This window comes from Sorex fumeus, unplaced genomic scaffold, assembly GCF_029834395.1.
Source record: "Sorex fumeus unplaced genomic scaffold, SorFum_2.1 ptg000047l, whole genome shotgun sequence".
Lineage (NCBI taxonomy): Eukaryota > Metazoa > Chordata > Mammalia > Eulipotyphla > Soricidae > Sorex > Sorex fumeus.
In genome coordinates, this window is record NW_026606104.1 from 52,450,431 (window position 1) to 52,475,314 (window position 24,884).

General features: G+C 54.7%; 1 protein-coding gene across 1 annotated transcript; it reads left to right on the forward strand.

Annotated features, from left to right (window-relative positions):
* The first annotated feature begins 1,018 nt into the window (after window positions 1–1,018).
* Window positions 1,019–9,520, forward strand: ZC3H12A (zinc finger CCCH-type containing 12A). The gene is given in 7 exon segments (XM_056123248.1): window positions 1,019–1,119; window positions 1,809–2,127; window positions 2,129–2,295; window positions 6,497–6,636; window positions 7,262–7,496; window positions 7,762–7,868; window positions 7,989–9,520. Coding segments are annotated over 6 exon segments (1,731 nt in total). The 5' UTR covers window positions 1,019–1,119; window positions 1,809–1,899; the 3' UTR covers window positions 8,843–9,520.
* Window positions 9,521–24,884: the final 15,364 nt, after the last annotated feature.

The following is a 24,884-nucleotide window of genomic DNA, read 5'->3' on the forward strand; positions in this document are numbered from 1 at the left end:
CACCAAAGAAACCATTTTATAATGCTGGTGCTTGTGCTAACATGCCAGCAGTAAGAGAGACAGAAGTGATTGTGTGACATGTAGGAATGACTTTTGAGTGCTTTGACTGCCTGGATCTCAGCTTCCCCACTGGTGGCACTGCCAGGGCTTTGCTTCCTAGCTTGTGGGCTCCTTTGTACTCTCTCTCTCTGTCTCTGTCTCTGTCTCTGTCTCTCTCTCTCTCTCTCCCCCAGAGTTGAGGGCAGGTGCCAGGCCACACCCCCACGAGAAGTCTCCCCTTTCCCCTAGATCACTGGTGGTTTCAGAAGCGGCAAAGGTGGCATCTGGCACTCCGGAAAGAGACATCCTGGCCTCACCCCATCAGCTGGGCGAAAGCCTTTTCTGACTTTCTCCAAGGTTCCCGCACAGCGGTCCCGGGCAGGTGCTGGAGTGTGCAGGCTGTGAGGGCCCAGAGCCGGTTGTCCCGGGAACTTCACAAGCATCCTCCCGGCGGTGCCCCCGGAGGGGAAGGGACGCCCTAGCGTCCTCAGAGTGTGAGCACTCCGGGGAACACCAGCCTGCCCGCTGACGGTGTGATCATACTCAGGGAGCACTGGCCTGTCCTTGGCCAGCTTTTCTGCCGCTGTCCTTTGCTGGCTGTGCCTGCCAGCATTTCGCTCGCGGCGAGGTCATTTCAAGAAGGTACCTGGCCGTGGGGGCGGCCCGCCTGTGCCCGTCACCTGGCGAGCGCGCGGCTGTGCCAGGCCGCCTTTAGCGGCGCACGGGGGCCACCCGGGGCCCCGGTCGGTCGGGACGCACTCCGCAAACGGTCTCGGGTCGCGGGACTTGCCGGGCCCTGCCCGGGCACCCTGCGAGACGGCCCCGGGCCGGGCGCTGCCGTCCCGCGGGTCCGCCTGGGCAGGGCGGGCGCGCGCCCCCCGCCGGGGGAAGCCGGGCCGGCGAGCCGGGCCGGCAGGGGCGGAGCAGGAAGGGGCGGTGGCCGCTCCGCCCCTGCCGGGCTTCCGCATCGCGCTCCGCGGCCTTCCCGCCCCCCGGCCCCGGCCGTGAAAAGGCGCTGCGGGCCCGGGCTCGGGCTCGGCCCCATGGAGACGCCGCCGGCCGCGGGTGGCGCCGGGCGCGGTGAGGAGCGCGCGGCGGCGCGGGGGGCGCGGGGGCGCGCGGCGGGGCGGGGAGGGGAGGGGAGGGTGCCGGGGGGCCCCTCCGGCAGGGGAGGGACGTGGGGCCGGTCCCCGGCGGCCTCGCCGGCCGTCGGACACCCCCGCCCCCGGCTCTCCGACTTACACCGAGTTGGGGGGCGCCCCGGGCGCGCGGGGCTCGGGATCGGCCCCCCGCCGCGCCACCGGCGGCCCAGCAGAGTTTCCCAGCAACTTTTCTCGGCCGCCGTTTCTCCCCGAAACTTGGCCCGGCCCGGAACCTCGGGCCCGGGCCCGGAGCGCCCACGTCCCACCCGGGATTCCCTGGCCCCGCCCGGCCCGCGGCGGTGGGGGCGCGCCGAGGTCCTGCGAGGCCTCGCCGGGTTTCTGGGTCTCCGGACTTGGCGTGGGGGCTGGGGGTGGAGTCGTTCGGCCCAAGTTCAAAGCCTTGCGCCACTCGGGAACAGCTGCGTGATCGCGAGCTCAAGTTCTCCGTGCTGTGCTAGCCGTGCGTGGCTCGGGTTCGTCTCGGAGCTCACGGAAACGCCGATCGCTAGCTGGGGGGAACTTTGCGGCGCGCTCACGGGAGCAGTAATGCGTGATGGCTTTGCTTGCGCGCGCTCCGCTGCAGAGAGCGCCCTTCCGCACCCTGAAGACCTGTGGTTTCTCCCCCAGGAGCGGTGGCAGGTGCCTTGCCCAGGTCTGAGCTCTGAGTGGCCAGTGGAGAAAGGCCCACCCCCCTCCCCCAAGACCCCACACCCCCGCCATGAGTCTGTGGGAACTGGAAGACGGCCACAGCAGCCAAGGCACCGCCCGGCCGGCCCCGGCGCCTAGCCCGGACGAGGCATGGGCCACGGAGATGCAGATGAAGGTGGATTTTTTCCGGAAGCTGGGCTACTCCTCTGCTGAGATCCACAGCGTCCTGCAGAAGCTGGGGGTCCAGGCCGACACCAACACGGTGCTGGGTGAACTGGTGAAGCATGGGTCAGCGGCCCGAGCGTGAGCGCCAGGCCTCCCCAGACCCTGGCCCACAGCTCCCTCTGGTCCCTCGGGGAGGAGGTCCACCCAAAGTGCCCACCCTGGAGCCCTCTCCCCCAGAAGAGGACAAGGACGGCAGTGACTTGAGACCCGTGGTCATCGATGGGAGCAACGTGGCCATGAGGTATGTGTCTCATCAGTGGCCAAAACCCTGCAGAGGGCTGTGAACGTGGGTCCGTGGCAGAAAGCCGTCTGGCAAGGGCAAGTCCCTGGGTTCAAGCCCTGGCACAGGGCCGGAGAGATCTGTGCAGACGGTAAAGCGCTTTCCTTCCATGTTGCCGACCCCAATTCGATCCCCGGCACTGCCTCTGGTCCCCCAAGCACCACCAGGACTGACCCCCTGAGCGCCCAGCTAGGAGTACTTCTGAGCACTGCCCAAAATCCACACCAGAAACGTACCAGATGGTGGCCAGTGGCCGGGAATGGCGACCGGGTACCTCAGGCAGGAAGGCCACCGCCGTGTCCAGGAGAAGGAAGGGGCTTTTTTTGGAGGTCCCACCGTGTGTCAGGCAGCGACTGTTATCCTTGCCACATATCGGGACTGTTTTGGTTGAGACTGGGGCTCCCGGACTGGCGTGGGGACACACTCCTGTTGAGTGGGAGAGGGCTGCAGCCCCAGCTCCTGAGCCACCCTGAGCATGAACACTTCCCGCCTTGGGCAGCAGATGGGCATGTGGGAGGGTCAGTGTGTCCAGCCTCCAGCCTGTCCCCTCCTCTGAGCCCGGGGCCACTGGAGCCATGAGTGCCCAGAACACATGGCACCCCCGCCTCCCCAGGGAGTCGGCACTGGCCCCCAACCCCACAGGGCCTGTGACTGTGGCCGGCCTCTGGGCCCACGGAACAGGCCCTGCTCCAGAGGAGTCTCGGTGGCCTCCAGATCTGGCTCCAGGCCTGGGGACCTTAGAGTAGCTTCGGGAAAGCGGGGACTTGAGTCTCTCCAGGGAGCCAGAACCGCCTGGGCAGGTCTGACCTCAAGGGCTCCCCAGGTCAGCCCCCAGAGTATGCTGCCGGGGCTCCCAGGGGGTGTCGCCGACCCCAGGGAGCCCCATCCTCTGGCGCTGCTTTCTCCCCGTCCCTCCAGCCAGCTGGTGAGTCAGGGCTTGGGTGGATCATTCACCAGGAAAAGTTCCTGTGGGTGTGAACGGGGAGACCCCGACCTGGGGCCGGAAGGGCGCCTCCCTAGGCAATCCAGGACTGGCCCCGGTGGAGCGTAGCTGATTTGCCTCTTCGCTTGTTTCCAGCCCTGGGCTGCCGGGCAAGTCAGCTGTCTGGCTGGTCGGGGCACCTGGCTTGTGAGCCTCTTGCTCCAGCCTCTGGAATGGGTCGAGGCTTGCTGGGAGGTGGAGGAAGCCTTCTGTGTTTGGAGAGTTTGGGGTCCATGGCCGTGCGTAGGGCACCAGCTGGGGTGGATGCTGACCCCTTCCTCTGGGGAGGGGTGGGGGCCATGTGCTGGGTGTGCTTTGATCCCGCAGGAGGAGGGGCCTGGGAGGGGGGAGGGGCCGCGGTGCAGGGGGTGGCCCCCAGAGTTTGCGCAAAGCTGTTGGGGGTTTCTGAGCTGGGGCTCAAGCCGGAGGGGAATTCCAGCCCGAGACTTCCTGTCTCAGCTGTTACTGGGTTCCTGCCCTGCCACCCCTCCCCCCCTCTGCCTGGCAGGCGGGCCAGCCCCCATCATATGCAAATCGTGGGGAAATTCACCTCTGTTTCCTTCTAAGGGAATTTTTCTCCCTGCGCTGGGCCCAGATGGGGAGATATTCTCACTCATCCAGTGTGCCTGGCCGGACCTGCCCTCTGTCCTGGCAGGAGTGGGCTGAGCTGGAACCTCCTGGATACCGGCACCTCCTCTCCCCCATCTGGCTGGCCCATAGCAGGGGCGGGGTGGAGGGGGGAGGGAGGGCTGCCAGGCCCATAGGACTGCAGTAGGGCTGTGAGAGGCTTCCCTCTATCTTTTTAGTTTGTTTTGGGGCCACACCCGGCAGTGCTCAGGGCTTCCTTCTGGCTCTGTACTCAGGGATCCCTCCTAATGGGGACCAACCACATGGGATGCCGGGGATTGAACCCAGGTCGGTCAAGAGCAAGGCAGGTGCCCTCCCTGTGTGCTGTCCTGTGACTCTGGTCTGGAACTCCCCTCTGTCTTTCGTGCCCTCCAAGCTGCAGCAAGAGGCTCACGTGGGCTGGAGGGAGGTGTTCCTGTCCTGGGCGGGCAGGGTCTGGACTGTCCCCTGGAGGGACTCTAACAAGAGCGAGGCTCTGCCTGCCGCTCAGGGAGTGCCCTGGAAGCTGGGCACTGGTGAGGCTGTATTCAGTCATGTGGCTTATTTGGGACTCAGGTTCCCAGCTGCATCCCTGGGCGCTCTCCTTGCGGGACTGCCGTAGAGAGAGGGACCACAGTGTCTGGGACGGGGCACCTACAGCCCATCGCAGCTCTAGGATAGCGTCCCTAGGGACCATGGCCTCTCACTGGTGACCAGATCATACGGCGGTATGCCCCCGACATCCTGGCATCCCGTGCAGTCCTAGGGCCTGAAGCTGCTGGCTGAGGCTGGACATGTGCAGGCATTCACGTGCCCAGAGGAGTGACTGGCTGCAGTGCACAGATGGTACCCTGGAGGCAGGCAGAGCCGAGGGCCCGGGAATGGAGGGAAGAGATAGGGGGATTGTGAGCACTGTGAAGACAGACCAAACAGGAAAGGCTTCTAGGAGGTGGTGCCATGTTCCTTGAGTCCTCGAGGAGAAGGAAGACCATGCTGGCCGCGTGCTTTCTCCCGCTTACGGCTTGCCTCCCCTCAAAGCCCAACCCAAATCCCTGAGTTCTCTTCTCCCGGATGCGGATGCTTCTAGGGTCTTGCAGTCCAAGCTCCGTCTGTGATGCCGCGCTGGGCGCCTTGAGCAGACACGGGGAGCTGGACTTCCCTTTCCGTACAAGTTCTCTGAGGAGCAGCCTGGAGTGCACGGGTGCTGCACCCCCATGGACAGAGCAGACTCCCACTCACCTGCACTGTCCCCGCACTGTCCCTGTGGCAGGTTGGCAAGGGCTTTGGGCATCCCTGCGGAGAAGGGTGTCCTGTCCCCTCCCCTCCTATGAGCCTGAGCACCTTGCTGTGGTCACGGGTTTCTCCTGCAGAAGGGGGGAGGTGGGGCAGGCAGGCCTTGAAGGTGTTCCTTCCTCCCTACCCTGCTTGCAGGACACAGATCTGGGTGCCCAGTGCTCGGTTTCCTCCAGGCCAGGCTCTCCACGGATGGAAGCACTTGGCCTTTCGGGCTGGACTTTGCCTCCCCAACAATTCAGAGATCCTCAGACCCTGCTGCCCCCACCGTACCACACCCCCGCCCCCCTGCCCGTCCGCCCAGCCTCACTGCCCCTAGCTGTCCCGTAGCCCCACACCCTCTTCCCGCCTCACACCCCATAGTCAGCCACAGGATGTGGTCGGCATTGGACTTGACTCTTTTGCGTAACGTTGATTCTGTTCATTTTGCCAAATCAGTCTGAGTTGTACCAACCGGGGGTGTGTACGAGGCTGGGGCTGCGGGGGAGGGACCCCCCCCCCAGCAAGACACCTGCCAGCGCCCCTCCCTCCCAGGAAACCAGTTGCCACCGCCTCCCTACCTGGTGCCTCCAGCACCCAGGAAGAGAGGCCGAGGGCCCTCTGAGGAGTTTGTAGACTTTGAGCTCGTTTTACAGAGAGCCCTCCTAAGGCCTCCCAGCAATGCTGGGGTGTTGGCCCTGCTCCTCTGGGGAGGGGTCAGCGCAGAGCAGCAGACAGGGCGGGGCCCATGTTTGGGGGAATCTGCTGTCTTGGGAGGAAGTGCCAAGTCCTTTCCCTTTCACACTGACAGGCTCCTGAGCCCATGTCCCCGCCCATCCCTGTTCTGTCACCGCTGGTGAGGGCCCCTTGTCCTCCTCCGGCCCTGGCCCTGGGTTTTGCAGGCTGGACTTTAATCCCCTGGACTCCAGGGCGGCAGCCAGAGCGGGAGGGGTGGGTGGTGACTCAGTCCGCCTGTGGCCATGTGGCCGTGTGTCCCCAGCCCTGGCACCCGGGCGAGGCAGGAACCAGAGTCTCCCTACGCCTTTCCCCACCCCCAGGTGTGTTGCAAGGGCCCAACACCCTCTCCCCCACCCCCCCACCCCCCAGCGGTGCTGCCGGATTCCTGGGCGGCTCCTCTCTGACGGGAGATGGGAGCGCAGGGAAAGTCCCTGTCATCGGGTCGGGCCATCCCGGTAGGCCAGGTGGACGAGTGCCATGCAGAGCAGCAGGGCGGGCTGGGGGAGCACGGGCTGAGCCCCCCAGGCATCAGGCCTGTCTGACCTGCCCCTCCTCTCACCCCAGCCACGGGAACAAGGAGGTCTTCTCCTGCCGGGGCATCCTGCTGGCGGTGAACTGGTTCCTGGAGCGGGGCCACGCGGACATCACAGTGTTCGTCCCATCCTGGAGGAAGGAGCAGCCGAGGCCGGACGTGCCCATCACAGGTGAGCAGCTTCTCCTGTCCCTCTGGCGACTGCCCAGGCTGCTGGTCCAGCACCTCTTTTCTGGCTTTGGCTGCACCCCACGTCCCTGCTGACAGTTGCTGCTGGAGTCGCTGTGTTTGGCCTCAGCCTCCAGGCACTGGCTCTGTCCTCAGACCCACGGGGCCCTGTCCACAGCCCCAGTGACAGGGCCACCACTGGGACCTGGACATGCCCCGGCCTCCCCACCACCACAGGACAGCCTAGATGCCCAGAGCGAACTCCTGGGGGTAAAGACCGAATTTCTGTCCCTCGGTGAGCTCAAGTGTCTTGACAATGCAGGGGAAAGCCAGGACATCCTCCACCCCTGGGCCCAGCCACATACCCTTAGGGATGGGCAGGGCGGCTGCACCCCTAGCTCAGCAGACCTGAAATCTGAGGGAGATGGAGGGGCGCCGGCTTTGCAGCAGGCTCCCCTGCTGAGCGGGACCTGCCAGGGCACCCCGGCGCTAACTGCAGGTGAGGGGCTGGCAGTGGAGTGTCCGGGCAGAGCCGGTTCCCGTGGGCCTGGAGTCAGCGCCCTGGGCTGACTCCAGCCTTGAGTCCTAACTCGTGCCCTGGCCTCTGCCCCCCACCCCACCCCACCCAGACCAGCACATCCTGCGGGAGCTGGAGAAGAAGAAGATCCTGGTGTTCACGCCCTCGCGGCGCGTCGGGGGCAAGCGGGTGGTGTGCTACGACGACCGCTTCATCGTCAAGCTGGCCTACGAGTCCGACGGGGTGGTGGTCTCCAACGACACCTACCGCGACCTGCAGGGCGAGCGGCAGGAGTGGAAGCGCTTCATCGAGGAGCGGCTGCTCATGTACTCCTTCGTCAACGACAAGTGCGTGGACGACCAGCGGGGAGGTGGCGTGGGGAAGGCGGGGATTTCATCTGGGCGCCCAGGGTGGTAGTGGCCAGATGGTAGTGGTCAGTGGTCCCAAGCCACCCCCGGGTGCCCAGGGGCAGCTCTTGGCAGCCTGCAGCTCTGGTGCCCAGCCCCCGACACGTGGCCACCCTGTCGTCAGGCCCTTCCGCCTTCCCACTGGCCATCCCACCCTGCCCCCTCAGCAGGGGGACATCCTCCCTGATGTCCTCCACTTCTGCAGGTTCATGCCCCCCGATGACCCCTTGGGCCGCCATGGGCCAAGCCTGGACAATTTCCTGCGGAAGAAGCCACTCCCGGCGGAGCACCGGAAGCAACCCTGTCCCTATGGTGAGCGCCTCCCTCCCGCCTCCTTCCTTCCTTCCCACGGAGCCTGTCCCTGCTGCCTGCGTCCTGGGGGCTGCCCCTCCCCACCCTCCTCCTGCTCAGACCCCCCGCGTTCCCTTCCAGGGAGGAAGTGCACCTATGGGATCAAGTGCCGGTTCTTCCACCCCGAGCGGCCCAGCCGCCCCCAGCGCTCCGTGGCCGATGAGCTGCGTGCCAACGCCCTCCTCGTACCCCCGCGAGCTACGGTCAAGGACAAGGGCGGCCGCCGGCCCTCCCCTTCATCCCGACCCAGCTCTCTGTCCACAGAGCGTGAGGACGGGAAGAAGGTGGGGGTCCAGGCACCCCCAGGGCCCCACCGGGAGGGTCTGACACAGACCTTCGCCCCACCCAGCAGGAGCCTCGCGCCCAGCGGGGGCAGCTATGGGCCCACGGACTGGGTCCCGCAGACGCTGGACTCGCTCCAGTACACCTCCCAGGACTGCCTGGACTCCGGCATCGGTTCCCTGGAGAGCCAGATGTCGGAACTGTGGGTGGGGCGTGGAGGCAGCTCTGGGGAGCCAGGCCCACCGCGGGGCCCGTACCTAGGGTACAGCCCCTATGGGGCTGAGCCGCCGGCCCCCTCGGCGTTCTCCGCCTTTAGACGGCCCGTGGGCACTGGCCACTTCAGTGTCCCTGCCGACTATGCCCCCCCACCGGCCGCCTTTCCGCCTCGAGAATACTGGTCGGAGCCCTACCAGCTGCCGCCCCCCACCCCCGTGCTACAGGAGTCCCCCACGCCGGGCCCAGGGGTCGACAGGGGCTCGTGGGCCGGGGTGGGCAGCCTGGCCAAGGAGCGAGCCAGTGTGTACACCAAGCTGTGCGGTGTCTTCCCCCAACACCTGGTGGAGGCGGTGATGGGGCGCTTCCCGCAGCTCCTGGACCCCCAGCAGCTGGCGGCCGAGATCATCTCGTACAAGTGCCCACACCTCGCTGAGTAAGCTGCGCTGGTGGCCCCTGGGGCCTCCCCAGGCCCGCGCCAAGCCCCGAGGCCCACCCTGCGGACAGCATGCAGGGAGCTTTCAAGTCGGGAAGGGAACCCACAAACCAAAGATACTGTAGGATTGGCTCTGGCCTACGCGGCGCCCCTCGCTGTCTGCCCGAGCGGGTGCGGGCCAGGGACGATCACCCTGTTGATGCACATTGTATCTCTGTAGTTTAAGGAGACGCTGCCGGTAACGGCCGTCAGTCTGTGGCTGAAGCCCAAACCCACCTTTCTCTCAGAGGACGGGGAGGGAGGCGGGGGGGCGGGGAGCAGAGGCCTGGGTTGGGGGCCCCGTGCGAGACCCCCTCCCTCCACCCCGTCCTGTCCCTGGGATGCCAGCCTTAGCTGGCTTGTTGGGCACCGTGTGCCTGCCCTGCTGCAAGGGCCCCTCTCTAAGCCAATGAGGCCTCGACAGCGCCCTCTCCTGGGCACGAGGCTTCATGTTAGTAAGCAAGATGCTTCTTAATAACCCATCTCTGTCTGCCCATTCTCCCTTCCCCTGTACTTGGAGCCACGGCCCCCTTCACCGAGGCTGGGGGACACACACGCGGGTGTGAAATGTTCAAGCAGAAAGTCTCTGTCGCCCTTAACACATCAATAAAGTACAGTGTGAGCCCTTTGAAGACATGCTGGTCTTAGCTGTCTGGACCTGCCTGCTGATGACTTGCTTGGAAGGAAGGGGTCTGAGTCCCCGCAGCTTACTTCCTGAGGCCTTGGTCTGGGCTGGAGAGAGGTGGCCAGGACACATGGGGGCGGAGGTGGGGATGGGACTCAGCAGAAGGATGAAAAGGCTTGGGTCCTGGGGCTGCACTGTGGGGAGGGATGGCACTGGGGTCGGGCTGCTGGTTGAGACTAGAGTGAAAGATGGGAAAGGATGAGATAGGTGGAAAGAGTGTGTGTGTGTGCGGGGGGGGGGGGGGGGGGGGGTTGCTATTCCAGTGGTACCTCCCAGGTGTGTTTGAGCCCTAGAGCAGTAATTTGTTTTGGGAGGGATTTGGCCACACCCACTGGTGCTGGAATTCCTCCTGGGTGTTGCCTGGCTATTGGTCCAGCAGTGCCCAGGGGACCATGCCGTGCTGGGGATGACCAGCCACATGCAAGCCTCCAGATGAGTGGTTTTCAAGTGCTGGCCTGTGAACTGGTTGCTGGCCTGCAGACATTTTCAGCCAAGCCATGAAAAGTGATTGCGGCTTGACTGCTGATTTCCAGCGCCCGTGTAGAAAGTCAGGAAACCTCTACTCAGCCTCATGGTGGTAGAGTAAACAGGTGGCCAGTGGCCCTGGTCCAAATTCCACAGGCAGCTCAGCCATCAACAGCCCCAGGGGCAGGGGGCTGACTCCCCATCTGGGTCTGTTTCCTCATCTGTGAGTGGGGGTAACACCTATCTTGGGGCCGAGGATTGAGGGGGGGCCCATGAGATTACGGGTCTTAGGGGTCTGCCCTATGCCTGGCACAAAGGTCATTAAAAGGTCATTCATGGCTTCTGGGGCTCACTGTCCTTTGCGTGCCACTTCTGCTTTCTCCCTCACGCAAGGCGAGGCCAGGGAGGGCGTGCTGCTTGGGGATGAGATGGGGAATAAAAAGAATCAACAAATGTTCAAGATTTTAACTGAAAAAGGCTGCCGGGTGATCCCCTCACACGCAGTATCAGCAGGAAACATGGAAAAAGTCACCTTGGTAGTTAGATTCCATTTGGCCCTACTGTTCATGAAGCTCTGGGTAGCTTTTGGGTTTTGAGTCACACCCAGTGATGCTCCTGCACTTTTGGGGACTGAACCGAATCCAGTCTTGAATATTCAAAGCATATGCTCCAGGGCTTTCAGCCTGAACAGGTTTTTTTTTTTTTTTTTAAAGAAACTACTTTTGCAGGGCTGAAATGATAGTACAGCAGGCAGGGTGCTCGCCGTGCACACAGCTGACCCACATTTGATTCCCCAACACTCCATATGGTCTGCCAAACACAACCAGGAGTGATTACTGAGTGCAGAGCCAGGAGTAAATCCAGCCTGAGCATCGCTGGGTGTGACCCAATCGGAGGAAAGGGAGGATACTACTTTGGTAGGGCACCTGTGGCAGGTTGGAGCCACACAGGCCACTTCCCTGGGTGTCAGGCTCTTCACCCTCCCCTGAACCAATTCAGGGCAGGCTGTTCAGAGGTTCTGTGAAGGAGATTCTAGCCAGTGTCACTCCCCAAGCCTGTGGCATGCCCTTCTGGAGCCTCATGTGGCTTCCAGGCTTCTTGAGAGATTGGGCCGACACACAAAAAGGTTGCCTTAAAAATTTAGAAGTTTTCCCAGTTAAGAACTGTAGGGGCTGGAGAAATAATACGGCAAGTAGGGTACTTGTCTTGTATTGCCAACTCAGGTTTGATCCCTGGCACCCTGTATGGTCTCTGAAGAGCCACTAGGAGTAATTCCTGAGCATAGAACCAGTAGTAACCCGGAGCATTGCCAGGTGTGGCCCAAAAGAGAGAAAAACAAACAAAATCCCCCAAAAAACAAAATCCCCCAAACTCTATATTTGCATCCAGACAGTACAGGGATTAAGTCACATGCTTTGCACACAGTTGACCCAGTTCAATCCCCAGCACCACATATGGTGTGCAGTTCATTCTCAGCATTGGCAGTGTCCAGTGGCTTGTCCCAGGTCCCACAAATGACACGGGCTGAGCCTTGGGTAGAGGACATGAACAGGGACATTGTGGGACATATGTGCAGTGACTCAGAGAACCCTGAGTGGAAGGGAGTCGGTGGGGGTGCCTAAGCCCTGCCCTCAGTCCTCTCAGGTTTACAACATACCCATGGGTCCTTTAAATGTGGCAGCAGGAATGACCACTCCCGAGTCCCCTCTGCATGATGCCATGGAACATGAAGGCCCCTAGTCTGGAGGGGTGGCCTGGAAGAAGAGGCGTGCTCTCGCCGCTCCTCCCAGGCCACCGGGCAGCTGGGGCTCACTCCTGGTCATCTGCTGCTTATGCTTTTGGGGAGTGGGGAGGGATTCTATAAGACTATGGTGGGCTGTGGGCCCAGACTGGCTGTGACTGCTGCCTCGCCCTGCTGGTCCACTTATAGGCACCAACGGAGGTCACCTGCTGGGGCTGAACTCCCAGAGGACTGAGTCAGCCAAACTGCCCCTGTGCTGCCCAGCAGCTTTGATCTGGCTGGACCAGCCATCTGGTTGGAAATCTCCCTCCCAGCCTCTTTCTCAATCTGGCTTCTGGGCAGAGGCACTGGGAGGCTGCCAGGCCCAATGCCCAAGATATTTTTTTCCCATGACGTGGGTTCCAACTGCAAAGTTCTCCCTACCACCCTCTGGAAGCTCCTTCCCCACCTGAAAAAGGGACACGATGATCCTGGCCACCTCTAGAGAGATTGAGAGGACATATCAGTTCCCATGGTGGTGACGGAAGCCAGGCAAGGCTTGGGCTCAAGTAGCTGGGTGGCCCTGGGCCATTGTGGAGCTCAGGACTCCTGTGGAGAAGGCAACTCCTGTGGAGAAGGTGCAGGGGGGGGAGGAGAGCGGGCTACAGGTGGCTGCCCTGCCGGCTCTTCCTCCTCAGGGTTTCCTGGTTACAGGAGCTGAGCCGCTGCTGGGGAAACTGGGGAGTTTGTAAATTCCAGATGGTTGGGAAATTAGCAACCTGGCTAGATAGCAGCCTGGCCTCCTTCCATCCCTTCCCCACCCCCAGCCTCACCCTGAGTCTCCCCCAAATTCTGTCCCAGAGACAAGTAAACCTCCCTTGGGTGCAGGATGACTAGGGAAGGAGCCTCCCAGATGGGTGAAGTTCCCCCCAGCCATGTCCTATCCACTTGGCCAGTGAGGAGACCCAGCTGTCCCCAAAACTCTTTTTTCGGGGCTGGAGCGATAGCACAAGCAGGTAGGGCGTTTGCCTTGCATGCAGCTGACCTGGGTTCGATTCCCAGCATCCCATATGGTCCCCTGAGCACCGCCAGGAGTAATTCCTGAGTGAAGAGCCAGGAGTCATCCCCGAGCATTGCTGGGTGTGACCCCAAAAGCAAAACAAACAAAAAAAACACCTCTTTTTTCTTTTTTGACTTTTCGGTCACACCCAGCAATACTCGGGGGTTACTCCTGGCTTTGCACTTAGGAATTATTCCTGGGGGTGCTTAGGGAACCATATGGGATGCTGGGGACAGAACCTGGGTTGGCCGCATGCAAGGCAAATGCCCTACCCACTGTGCTATCATTCTGCCCGTGCCACTGTCCTCCCCCCCTGCCCCCCACCAGCAAAAGAAACTCTCAAGCCCAAACACTGGCATACCTTGCCTTGCAAGCAGGAGTTGTCATTGGGGCTGGCAGCACCATAGAAAGAATCTGGGGTCCTAAAGAGTAGACATAGGAGAGCTGTGGGTCTGCAGGGTTGCCCCTTCCCAGGACTGCCAACACCCCAGAGGATGGCTGGGAAGAGGTCATTTACTCACTGCCATAGCCTCGTCCTCCCTCTTCTCACCAGCAAACGTCTGCTTCCTCCTCTCCAAGTCTCTGGAAGACCCAGGTTTGTCCTACACTGAAGGGCAAGGCTCTTGCTGGAAGGCAGTGGGGGGCAGGCTCCTATCAGTGAGTTAGCAACAGAAAAACAGGTCCGATCTGGGGCTGCCATCAGCCTGAACTCTGCCCCAGCTGATCTGTGGGGGTTCCTGCCCCCAAATAACGCTAGCATTTTGCCCTAGGCCTGCCTTCTCAAACCTCTGGCTGTGACCATGGCCGAGTGGGTGGAGTAGAGGGTGGTGAGTAAGCCTGTCCTGGGCCCTCCTAGTTCATAGGAAGGGTGTGGGAGATTTGGCTAAAGTAGACAGGAAGTAGAGCCCTGCAATTAAGGAAACCAGTGTCATCCCAGGCCATGGTATGTAAATTCTGACTAGTTCCTCCTGGAGGGGAAGGCGGTCCCAGGCTGTCACTCTGGGGATGTGGCCTCTTGGAGCCAATCTCAAGGCTGCTCTAGAGAACTTGATCTGCTGGGCCAGGGACAGATCCAGGGGCCTTGGGACAGACTGCTTTAAGGCCAGAGGTGCTCAAGGTGCCCTTCCTGCCACCTGCCGGCACCTCCTGGTACTACTGCCTGTGGAGCAAGAGGCCACGTGGGGCCAGAAAACAACACTGCAAAAAAGGAACAATATGGAAAGGGTTAAGGCACAAATGGAGTTCTTTTTGGGTTATTTTGGTCACACCTAATGGGATTTGAGAGCTACTCCCAGCTCTGCCGGTTTGGGTGGACGGGATAGGGTTGCCCCTGGCCGAGCTCACTCAGGGTGCCTGTGTTCAGACCTTTGAGCTGTGTCTCTGGCTTCAACAAAATTATTATTATTATTTTTTTGCTATAGGCCATACTGGTGGTGCTTATGGCTTATTTCCTGGCTCTGTGCTGAGCAATCACTCCTGGCAGGGCTCGAGGGACCAGGGATTGATTGAATCCAGGTTTGCCACATACAAGGCAAGAGCCTTACCCATAATACTATTTGTCCAGTCTCTAAATATAATTCTTGTTTCTGTTTTGGGGTCACACACAGATATGTGCAGGAGTTACTCCTGGTTCTGTGCTTAGGGATTACTCCTGGCCATGCCCAGGACACCATATGGGATGCTGGGGTCAAACTGAGGTCAGCTACATGGAACGCAATCACCTTTCCCTCTATACTCTCTCTACAGCCCCTCCAAATAGAATTCCTTTTTAATTTTTTTTCCTTTTTTATTTTTGAGCCACACCCAGCAGTGCTCAGGGCTTACTCCTGGCTCAGGGATCAAATCTGGGTTGGCCGTGTGCAAGGCAAACACTCTGCCCACTCTAATATTGCTCTAGTCCCCCAAAGAGAATTCTTAAAGGCATTTGCAGGATCACCCTGGAAAGCAATCTTAGGAGGTGACAATTATGCCTTCCATAATTTAAACCTCAGAAACTTTCTCAACTACTCTGTCTGGATGACAAACGGCTGAAGAAAGTCTCAGAAGCTGAAGGAATAGCAGGGAAGGAAAAGGATAAAAAGCACAAACATTGATATTTAAAAAGTGATCTGAGGGGCTGGAGTGATAGTACAGCAGGTACGGCATTTGCCTTGCACACGGCCGACCCCTGTTCAATTCCCAAGATCCCATATGGTTCCCCAAGCAACGCCAGGAGTAATTCCTGAGTGCAAAGCCAGGAGTAACTGCTGTGCATTGCAGGGTGTGACCCAAAAAGAAAAAAAAATGATCTAAAAAATGAAATCACAATGATACTATGCATTGTACATTTGTGATGTTTTTGTTTCTAAGACCACAACTGGCAGTGCTCAGGGGCTACTCCCTGTTCTGTGCTCAGATAGAGGTCTTGGCGGGGATACTGAAGTGCTGGGAACTGAACTCAGGCCTCCAGCATGCCAAGTGTGTGTTCAGCCCAGTGAGCTATCTCTCTGGCCCATAAATGTATTGTATTGTATTTATTTATTTATTTACATTGCCTTTTGGGTCACATCTGACGATGCACTGGGGTTACTCCTGGCTCATGCACTCAGGAATTACTCCTGGCGGTGCTCAGGGGATCATATGGGATGCTGGAGATCAAACCCAGGTCAGCCTCGAGCAAGGCAAACGCCCCACCCACTGTGCTATTGCTCCAGCCCCCGTAAGTGTATTTTAAATACATTTTTGATACACACCCTTTTGACTCAACAGCCTTTTGATTCAACATTCCCATAGCAAAGAATTTATCCAAAACATTTGCCAAAATTATGTGTGCAACACCGTTACATGTTTAAGACTAAAGGTAAAGGTAAAGGTAAAGGCCCTCCCGTTGATCGTCGATTTGCTCGGGCGGGCCCAGTAACGTCTCCATTGGAGACTTTGTTGTTACTGTGTCTGGCATATCGAATACTCTCGGTAGCTTGCCGGGCTCTCCGAGAAGGGCGGAGGAATCGAACTCGGGTCGGCCATGTTGGCCGCTTGTAAGGCGAACGTCTTACCGCTGTGCATCTTTTAGTTTAAGACTAAAAGATGAGAAATAATATTAACACCAGTGAGAGGGCTGATTCGATCAATTTTGGTATATGCACGCAATGGAATGTTAAGTAGCCAACTGAAATAATAAGGCAGCTGGCTACACAGAACATGTTCTATGCTTTAATGCTAGGAGGAAAAAGGTGCAGCCGTGTGTGGTAAACGAGCTCGTAATGAACACGTCTCTGTGCATACTGCTCTCTGTAAGTGCAGTTCCTCTGGAAGGAGACACAGGACACAGCCTGGAAAGAACAAAAGTCCCCTGCGGGTAGAGAAATTACTTATGGGTGAAAATGAGAAGCAAGAGAAGTCTCCAATTAATTCTTGTGCACCCGTAGTAAAAACCGGAAGCAGCTATGCCTCCCCCACAGATTATATGTTGTTATACCATGATAAATACCATTTCTGAAGATCAAAACCATTGACTAGATGGGACGGGAGAGACAGGGCATTTGCTTTGCACGCAGCTGACCCACATTCGATACCCAGCACCCCATGTGGTCCTGCAATCCTGCCAGGAGTGATCCCTCAGTGCAGAGCCAAGAATAAGCCCCGAGCACTGCCAGGTGTGGCCCCCAAATAAAGAAAAACCCCAGAGAGTTTCAGTAATTGGTTGAGGTTTTACCTGAGCTTTATTTATAACGTATCTACATAAAGTAATAAACTAATGTTTATGTATATTTTATATAACACATTCCGAGCAAGAATCTAAATATGGCTGAGCCCAAGAGTAAATGTAAATCCAAAATCTGAAACGTTCTTCCCACTGTCTCTGAGCCACCTTCCACCCTTTCCCCCTTGGGGACCCCTATTCTAGAAAAAAGACACTTAGAATCGACACAACTATGGCTCATCTCTGTGACCAAAATTGCACTGAGTTTTACAAAGTAAAAATTATTTTAAATCATAGATTATCCACATGACCAGGAAGCCACAGTAATGAGACCCCAATTCCTCCTCATTCACCCCAGAGCCTCCATGCACCTTCACAAGCTGTGAAGAAGAGAACCGCCTGGGAGAAGTAAATTCACAAAAAGCAAGAGCCCATGACAGGTGTGAGCAGTTGTCACCACAGTGTCACCACTCCGCAGCAAGGGGTAGAGAAGTCAGATGAAAAGCAAAAATGAAGGCAAAGTGTTTGGAAACATCATACTGTTTTCAAGCATAGGCCATTTAGCCCAGAATTCCCTTACCACATGGATCCAAATGCCAAGTTATCATTTTTTCCCGAAGTTTACTCTTTCCTGGCCAAAGAGATTGTACTTTTGCCTTGCAACGTGGTCAACCTGGTTTCAATACTTGGCACAACACAGAGTTCCCTGAGCGCTGCCAGGAGTGATTCCTCAGCACAGAGCTGGGAGTAATCCCTGAACACTGCCTGATATGTCTACCCTGCACCCCCCGAAAAAAATTTCCAAGTTTTAATTTTTCCCTAGCTGAGAAATCCGGACCACAGGTCAGTCAGGATGATCTCGGTATATGCATGGCAGCAGGATTTAGTGCTTGGGAAACACCCTGGGCACTTCCTGAGCCACTAAGCCATTAGCCTGATCTCCGTCATCCAATCCCCACATCAAGAATTGGGTTTTGTGACTGAAACCTCCAGGCTTGCATGGAGTTGGGAGCCCTCTCCCTATCTCCTGATGCTTCCAGGTACCTGGCAGTCACACCTACAAAATGCCTCTGGGCGCCATGTAGGCTCAGTAACAGCTATGATCCAGAGACTCACAAACAAATCTCAGAAGAGAACAACACACTGCAGAGATGCCTCCAGACCCAAAAGTTACCATCCAGTTAAAATTTTAACTCCAGTTCCAGCACCCTGTTGCACTGTTCTCCTGTTGTTCATCGATTTGCTCGAGTGGGCCCAGTAACGTCTCCATTGTGAGACTTCTTGTTACTGTGTTTGGCATGTCGAATACATCACAGGTAGCTTGCCAGGCTTTGTCCTGCAGGCGAGATACTCTCTGTAGCTTGTCGGGCTCTCCAGAGGGGCAAAGGAATTGAACCCAGGTCGGTTGGGTTGGCCGGATGCAAGGCAAACGCCCTAATATTTTAATTCCTGGAGTGTGTGGTCTCTTTCACAGCCATGTATTATCTCACACTTTACGCCACTTATACACCAAGGGCAGCACATTACAACTGATGGGGTGTAAAGTAGAAGGCAATCAATCTTGACTTAAAAAATTATATATATATATGTCTTGATTTAAAATATATATGTATATAAATATATATGATATATATATATACACACACACACATATATATATCACTGGAGCGATAGCAGAGTGGGTAGGGTGTTTGCCTTGCATGTGGCCGACCGATTCCTCCGTCCCTCTTGGAGAGCCTGGCAAGCTCCTAAGAGTATCCTGCCCACACAGCAGAGCCTGGCAAGCTCCCCATGGCATATTTGATATGCCAAACGCAAACACAGTAACAAGTCTCACAATGGAGATGTTACTGGTGCCCGCTTGAGCAAATCAATGAACAATGGGAGGGCAGTGCTACAGTGCTATATATATGTATATATATGTATTAGCCCTCCCATTGTTTGTAGATTTGTTCGAGCGGGCCCAGTAACATCTCCATTGGAGACTTTTGTTGTTACTGTGTTTGGCATTAGCACACCAGGCTCAACCTGTAACAACATGTTAGTGATCTCTTATACAGGGGCCTAACGGCTCCAAGATGAGATACAACAATTTTCACATTTTCCTCTAAGGAAACTTTTTTGTATAATTTTTTTTTCTTTTTGGGTCACACCTGGTGATGCACAGGCTTTTTATCCTCCTGGCTTTGCACTCAGGAATTACTCCTGGCAGTGCTCAGAGGACCATATGGGTTGCTGAGAATCGAAGCCGGGTCGGCTGCGTGCAAGGCAAACGCCCTACCCGCTGTACTATTGCTCCCACCCTGTTTCTGGATCATTTTTAGCAGATTATTCCTAACAAGCAATACAAAATAAATTACTTAGCATCTGTCTTTGGGGCAGGCTTGGGTGGTGGTAGGAAAATTCAAAATAATGGTGGTAGGAAGGTGTAATGGTGGTGGGACTGGTGTTGAAATATTGAATGTAATGAATTATTGTGATCTTTATAAAAATAAAATTTAAAAACAATTGTTGTTCTGGGGGCCATATTTAGCAGAACTCTGGAGCCACTCCCAGCAGTGCTTGTGGGACCATACAGAGGTAAGAGATTAAACTCAGTTTCCCCATGCAAAGTATGTACTCTACCTAGCCTGTTGAGTTTTTTCCAGTCCCAGATCTTGAATATGAAATGATTTCCTTAGCCCCTGGAAAAAATATACACTGAGCAAGCACCACTTCTAGGATGAGATATAATGTAAGTACAAGGTGCTAGACTTTTTCCCTCAATGTCTTTTTAATTACGAAAAAGAGCAAGCCAACCTATTCCCATCTTAGAGTTAAGAAGCTAAAGTACAATAAAGTACAATAAATCCAATTTACCACAGTGGCAGAAACCAACTACATGATTGCCTTTGATCCCTTGACTCTCTGAAAGAGACTGAAGGAGAGAGAACACATCATGGGAGCCATAAGTTATCTCAAATCAATTCTTTTTTTGTTCCTAAGAGCTGAAGCAAAATTCTACTCCAGCCCAACTAACCTGTCCAGAAAGCATTACCTCTGCATGGTCCTGGCAGTTCCTGGGCTGCTGGTAGGGGATATTGAGAAGGGAGTACAGAGGTCTTATTTTAGATGGATGGATGAGTATCATGAGGGTAACTGCCACCCAGGTGAAAATGTCCCTCCATGCTGGCCTAGTCAGTTTTTTTGGTCTTCACTCACTTTTCTTTTTTGTTTGTTTGTTTTGAGGCCACACCCAGCAATACTCAAGGTCTAATCCTGCCTCTGTCCTTCAGGGACCGTGCAGTGCAAGGATCAAAGCCAGGCCTCCCACATGCAATGTATGTGTTCAGTCTTTTGAGTTATCTCTCTGGTCCTGGGGTCTCTGGCCTTCATTTGTTCAGTTCATTAACTACTCAAAATCACTATTTTATACTCTTTTTTCAGTCACTGAATTTATAACCAAAGTTACAAATCTCATAAACAAAATCTAGTAGACATTTTTTCCAAACTACAGGGAAACTACAGGCAGGTTCAATACAGGGAACCTAAATCATCACCTCTCTGGACTTGAGTATACATAGTACCACTGGTCAACACACAGGCAAACTAAGAAATGCCCTAATAAAGACTCAACTTTATAGCAAAAGCAATGGTAAAAGTAAACAGCCTGTCTTAAGATACACTATATTCTCCCTATATAGAGATATGCTTTAAGTAATTTATCTTTAAGAACAGACCTAATGTATTTCAAGCAATGTCTGAGACAAAAAAAAAATTTTTAATATATTTTAAGGGTAACTATGCACTTTTTTCAGTGTTGAGGAAATTATATATTTTCCACTTTTCCTCCTAAAAAGACAAAGTGGATGGGCTGGAGAGATAGCACAGCAGGTAGGGCGTTTGCCTTGCACGCAGCCGACCCGGGTTCGATTCCCAGCATCCCATATGGTCCCCTGAGCACCGCCAGGAGTAACTCCTGAGTGCAGAGCCAGGAGTAACCCCTGTGCATTGCCAGGTGTGACCCAAAAAGCAAAAAAAAAAAAAAAAAAGATGACAAAGTGGCAAAAGACAATGCAGAATGCTTCTGATTTCCACTGTTGCCACTTTAGTTTTGTCTTTTTTAAAAACAAGTGTTTCCTGGGCTAGAGAAATGGCTCAAGCTCTGCAAGAGGCCTGAGTTCAATCAATCCCTAGAATTCCCCACTTGATCACTTGACATCCCGTTACTCATTGATTTGCTCGAGCGGAAGCCAGTAACTTCGCCATTCGTCCCTGTCATGTGCTAGTGTAGCCCAATGGCATCTGCTTGCTCTAGGAACACGAAGAGCCTCAAACCGATCGTTCAGGGTATTGATGAAGAATTCTGACCATCTTGTAGGTGGGCAGCCACGCGGTATTTTGACATCCTGTGGAATCCAGTCAGGAATGGCTCTAGTCCAGTGGTCGTCTCCAGATCTCTTTACCGTGTCCAGCCCATCTGATTTTCAACGCCTTGGCAAATGAGACAGCGTCCCTGATTCTTGATCGTCGACAGAGGTCAGAACTCCGGATTCTTTTTCCCACTTGAGTGAAGTGTGATACTCCAAGCATAGCTCTTTCGATTCCTCTTTGGGAGACCTGAATAGCGTTCTCATCCTGTTTTCGTAGGGCCCAGATCTCTGAGGCATATGTTAATGCAGGAAGAACAGTGGAATCGAAGAGATGTGCCCAGAGCCGGAGGTTCTTCGCTGTCTTAACTATTTCTTCAGCGCTCTTGAAGGCGTTCTAAGCTGTTCTCTTCCTCCTGCGCAATTCAGGTGCCAGGTCATTCATCATGTTGACTTCTCGACCTAGGTACACATAACTGTTGCATTCAGAGATGTTTGTTTTGTTGAGAGCGAATGGACCGTCAGGAACGAGGCTGTTTCTCATAAACATTGTTTTCGTAAGATTCAGCTGTAGTCTGACCTTTGCACACTCACGGTCGAAGTCAGCCAGCATTTGTGCCACTTGGCTAATGTTTGGTGTTATTAGAACGATGTCATCAGCAAAGAGGAGGTGGTGTAATTGCCAACCGTCTATCTTCACTCCCATTCCTTCCCATTCCAGTTGTCGCATGACATTCTTGAGGGTGGCACTGAAGAGTTTCAGTGAAATGGTATCACCCTGCCGAACCCCTCTCTTGACATGGATGATCACTTCCTTGTAGAATGGTGAGATCCTGGTAGTGAATCCATCATACAGCTCACGGAGGATCCTGATGTATTGAGTTTGAACGCCCTGTTTGGCTAGGGCTTGGATGACCACTTCAGTCTCAACAGAATCGAAGGCTTTCTTTCAATCAATGAACATTAGACAGAGTGGCATCTTGAACTCCCGAGAAACCTCAATGAGCTTGGTTATCATGTGGATATGGTCAATCCAGCTGAATCCTTTGCGAAACCCAGTTTGCTTGCATGGTTGTCCTTCATCTAGTGTTCTGCTAACCCTATTCAGGATGACTTGAGTGAACAGCTTGTAGATGACAGACAACAGGCAGATCGGGCAATAGTTGCCAATGTTGTGGATGTCTCCCTTCTCAAACAGTAGTACAGTCCTGCTGGTTTTTCATTGGGACAAAACCTTGCATTCAGACAGGTAGCGTGTGAAGAGCTAAGTCAGTGTATTGATGAGAACTGACGGCAGGTTCTTCAGGTGTTCGGATCTGACCTTGTATGGATCAGGTGCTGTTTGCTTGTACTGATTGTTGGAGTACAAGAAGCTTAGGTTTGTTGGGTTGCACCCATCACAGTGGTCCCAAGTCATTACCATTACTATGTTTGTAGCTACTTCTTTGTGCTCTCTTCCCCAACCAATTTGTAAGGTCTCATCCTTCTAGGACACTGAACTTGTACTGTAAGTTAATATTGCCTTTCTCCTCTCCTTATGTCTTTTGAATAGTTTACTTTAATGCAATGTCCTTTTTGTATAGATACAGGAAGACAATATTATGTTTTGTAACTTAGGATTTAATTGGCTTTGAATATTATTCACTCCCAGGCATCTGCTTTCTCAGTTGCCCTCACTTCCTAGCACCCCCAAAAGCAGGGTCCCGACGCGGGACTGGATGGAACCAGGGCAAGCCGGTAAATTATGTGCTACCCTGGCATTGAGATGGGCCAGGTCAAGGTGCCACAATCCTTAACTATAGGTTAAGAGTTTGATCAGAGGCAAATGCTGTCATGATCCAAAAGTAATGACGAGACTAGGACCCTGCTAGGAAAAGGAAAGACTATCTGGCCTGAGCACTGTAGTCTGAGATTGAGATGGCCCCAGGAGAGCAATTCTATAAGCTTAAGGTATTTCTTACTGTGTCTATACAAAATGATTTATATTATGTATGCTTATATGTTTGTTGGACAAGGAGAGGAGAAACACACCCAGGGGATTCCGTTCTAGGGTGAGTCGATCTGCTAAATGAGAGTCTGCCCTAGCAGCTGCTTTCCCGTGTGTCCTGACTAGTTTGGATGAGGCTGAACATTTCTCCCCGTCAACTGCCTTCAGTAAATAATTTCAGTGTATTGTAAGAAGCAGTTTCCCTTTTCTCTCAGTAGTCTCAGGTGCTAGCCAGGCCTGATCTTTGGGATGTAGATTCCCGGCCTTAGGCGGCTAGTCTTTGGGATGAAAAGCTCAGATACTTGTCTTTGGGATGTAGATTCCAAGCTCTAGCAGATTGGTCTTTGGGATGCAAATCCAAGTGCTTGTAGCTTGTGAAAGGTTTCAGTCTTGGTTTTGTATCTTCTCTCTGGAGGCCAAAATTACTGGCCTGTAAAGAAACAATGTATGTTTTGCCGCCTCAATGTTCTTTCTGTAACTCTTCTGATGACATCACTGTATTGCGCCCTTTAGAGGTACCATGATCTATATAAGAGAGATTTCAGGGCTCTCTGAGGGAACACGTGCCTGAGAGAACAGAGGTGATGTGCTGAAAGAAACGAAGAGACAGGTCTGAGAGAATGGGGACAGAAGCTGAGAGAACAAGGGAGCACGTGCTTGAGAGATCCTGGGGCCTCCATGACATACATTTCTTCTGTGTAATAAACTGCTACTAAGACCAACCAGCCTGGCCCCCATTTCCTTCCCTTGCCACATCGCCACCGACCTCCCTGGAGTGGGGAAACGGCCTGAGACTACCGAACGCAGGCGGCGGGAGAGATAGGCCGCTGCCGTCCCTTTGCCGGTCCTTTTTTGTGTGCTTACACAACTGATGAAATGGCATGTCGGATTTTGGAAGGGAGAACATTGGGAACAACATATCCATCCTGCGGAATTTGTTATGTGGGCAAGTGGATGTGGCTATCAGAGAGATCCGAGTAGAAGTCATGGATAATCTCCATTGCCCTTCTGGAAGATGTGATAGATCCATCAGAACGTCGGAGGGCAGTCATCTTGGTCTTGTAGTTGGTGAAGGACAGCCGGGCATTGTGAATGCTTTTCCTGGCTTCTGCTGCATCTGCCAGCACTGCTGCTCTTCTCTCTTTGAGGTGTTCCTTTATCGTTTCTCTGCACTGTCTTGCAAGCTCGGATGTTCGCTTGTGGTTGCCTGAGGCTTCTGTCAAGCCACGTTGGCAAATGAGCTCAAGAGTTTTTGAAGATAGAGGCTGGAGAGATAGCACAGCGGGTAGGGTGTTTGCCTTGCATGTGGCCGACCCGGGTTCAATTCCCAGCATCCCATATGGCCCCCTGAGCACCGCCAGGAGTAACTCTTGAGTGCAGAGCCAGGAGTAACCCCTGTGCATTGCCAGATGTGACCCAAAAAAGCAAAAAAAAAAAAAAGTTTTTGAAGATAGGTGTCTTTTTGTGGCTCTCAGCGTTCCTCACACAATCATGGAGGTGCTGAACCAGCCAACTGTATTCTTCGTCAATGTTGTCAATGACAGCATCTTTCCATGTTGCCGCAATAGTGCCAAAGAGCTCCCAGTTGGTGGTCGTTCTGGGAGTTCCCTTAAACTTTGTAGCCTTTTCTCCCCGCTCCGTGAAGTAGAATTTTGCATGAAGGAGATGGTGGTCCAATCCCATATGGAATTTTGGGACAACAGCAACATTGGTCAGGCAAAACCATCGATTAAATGTGATGTGGTCAATTTCGTTGTGGAACCATCCATCGGGAAACTCCCATGTCCAACATTTAGATTCAGCCTTCTGGTACTGTGAGTTACCATGGATGGTCTTGGTTGACATGATTAACTCAGTCAATCTCTCACCCTGTTTGTTCTATTCTAGGCCATGGGTCCCAAAGTGGAGTTCTTTGGCTGATCTTCTCAGTCCTATCTTGGCATTAAAATCACTGACAATGATCTTGTAGGTGTGGTCTTCTTTATAGAACTTCTCTAGCTCCATGTAGAACTTCTCAATTTCTTCTTCATCATAATTGGATGTTGGTGCGTAGACAACG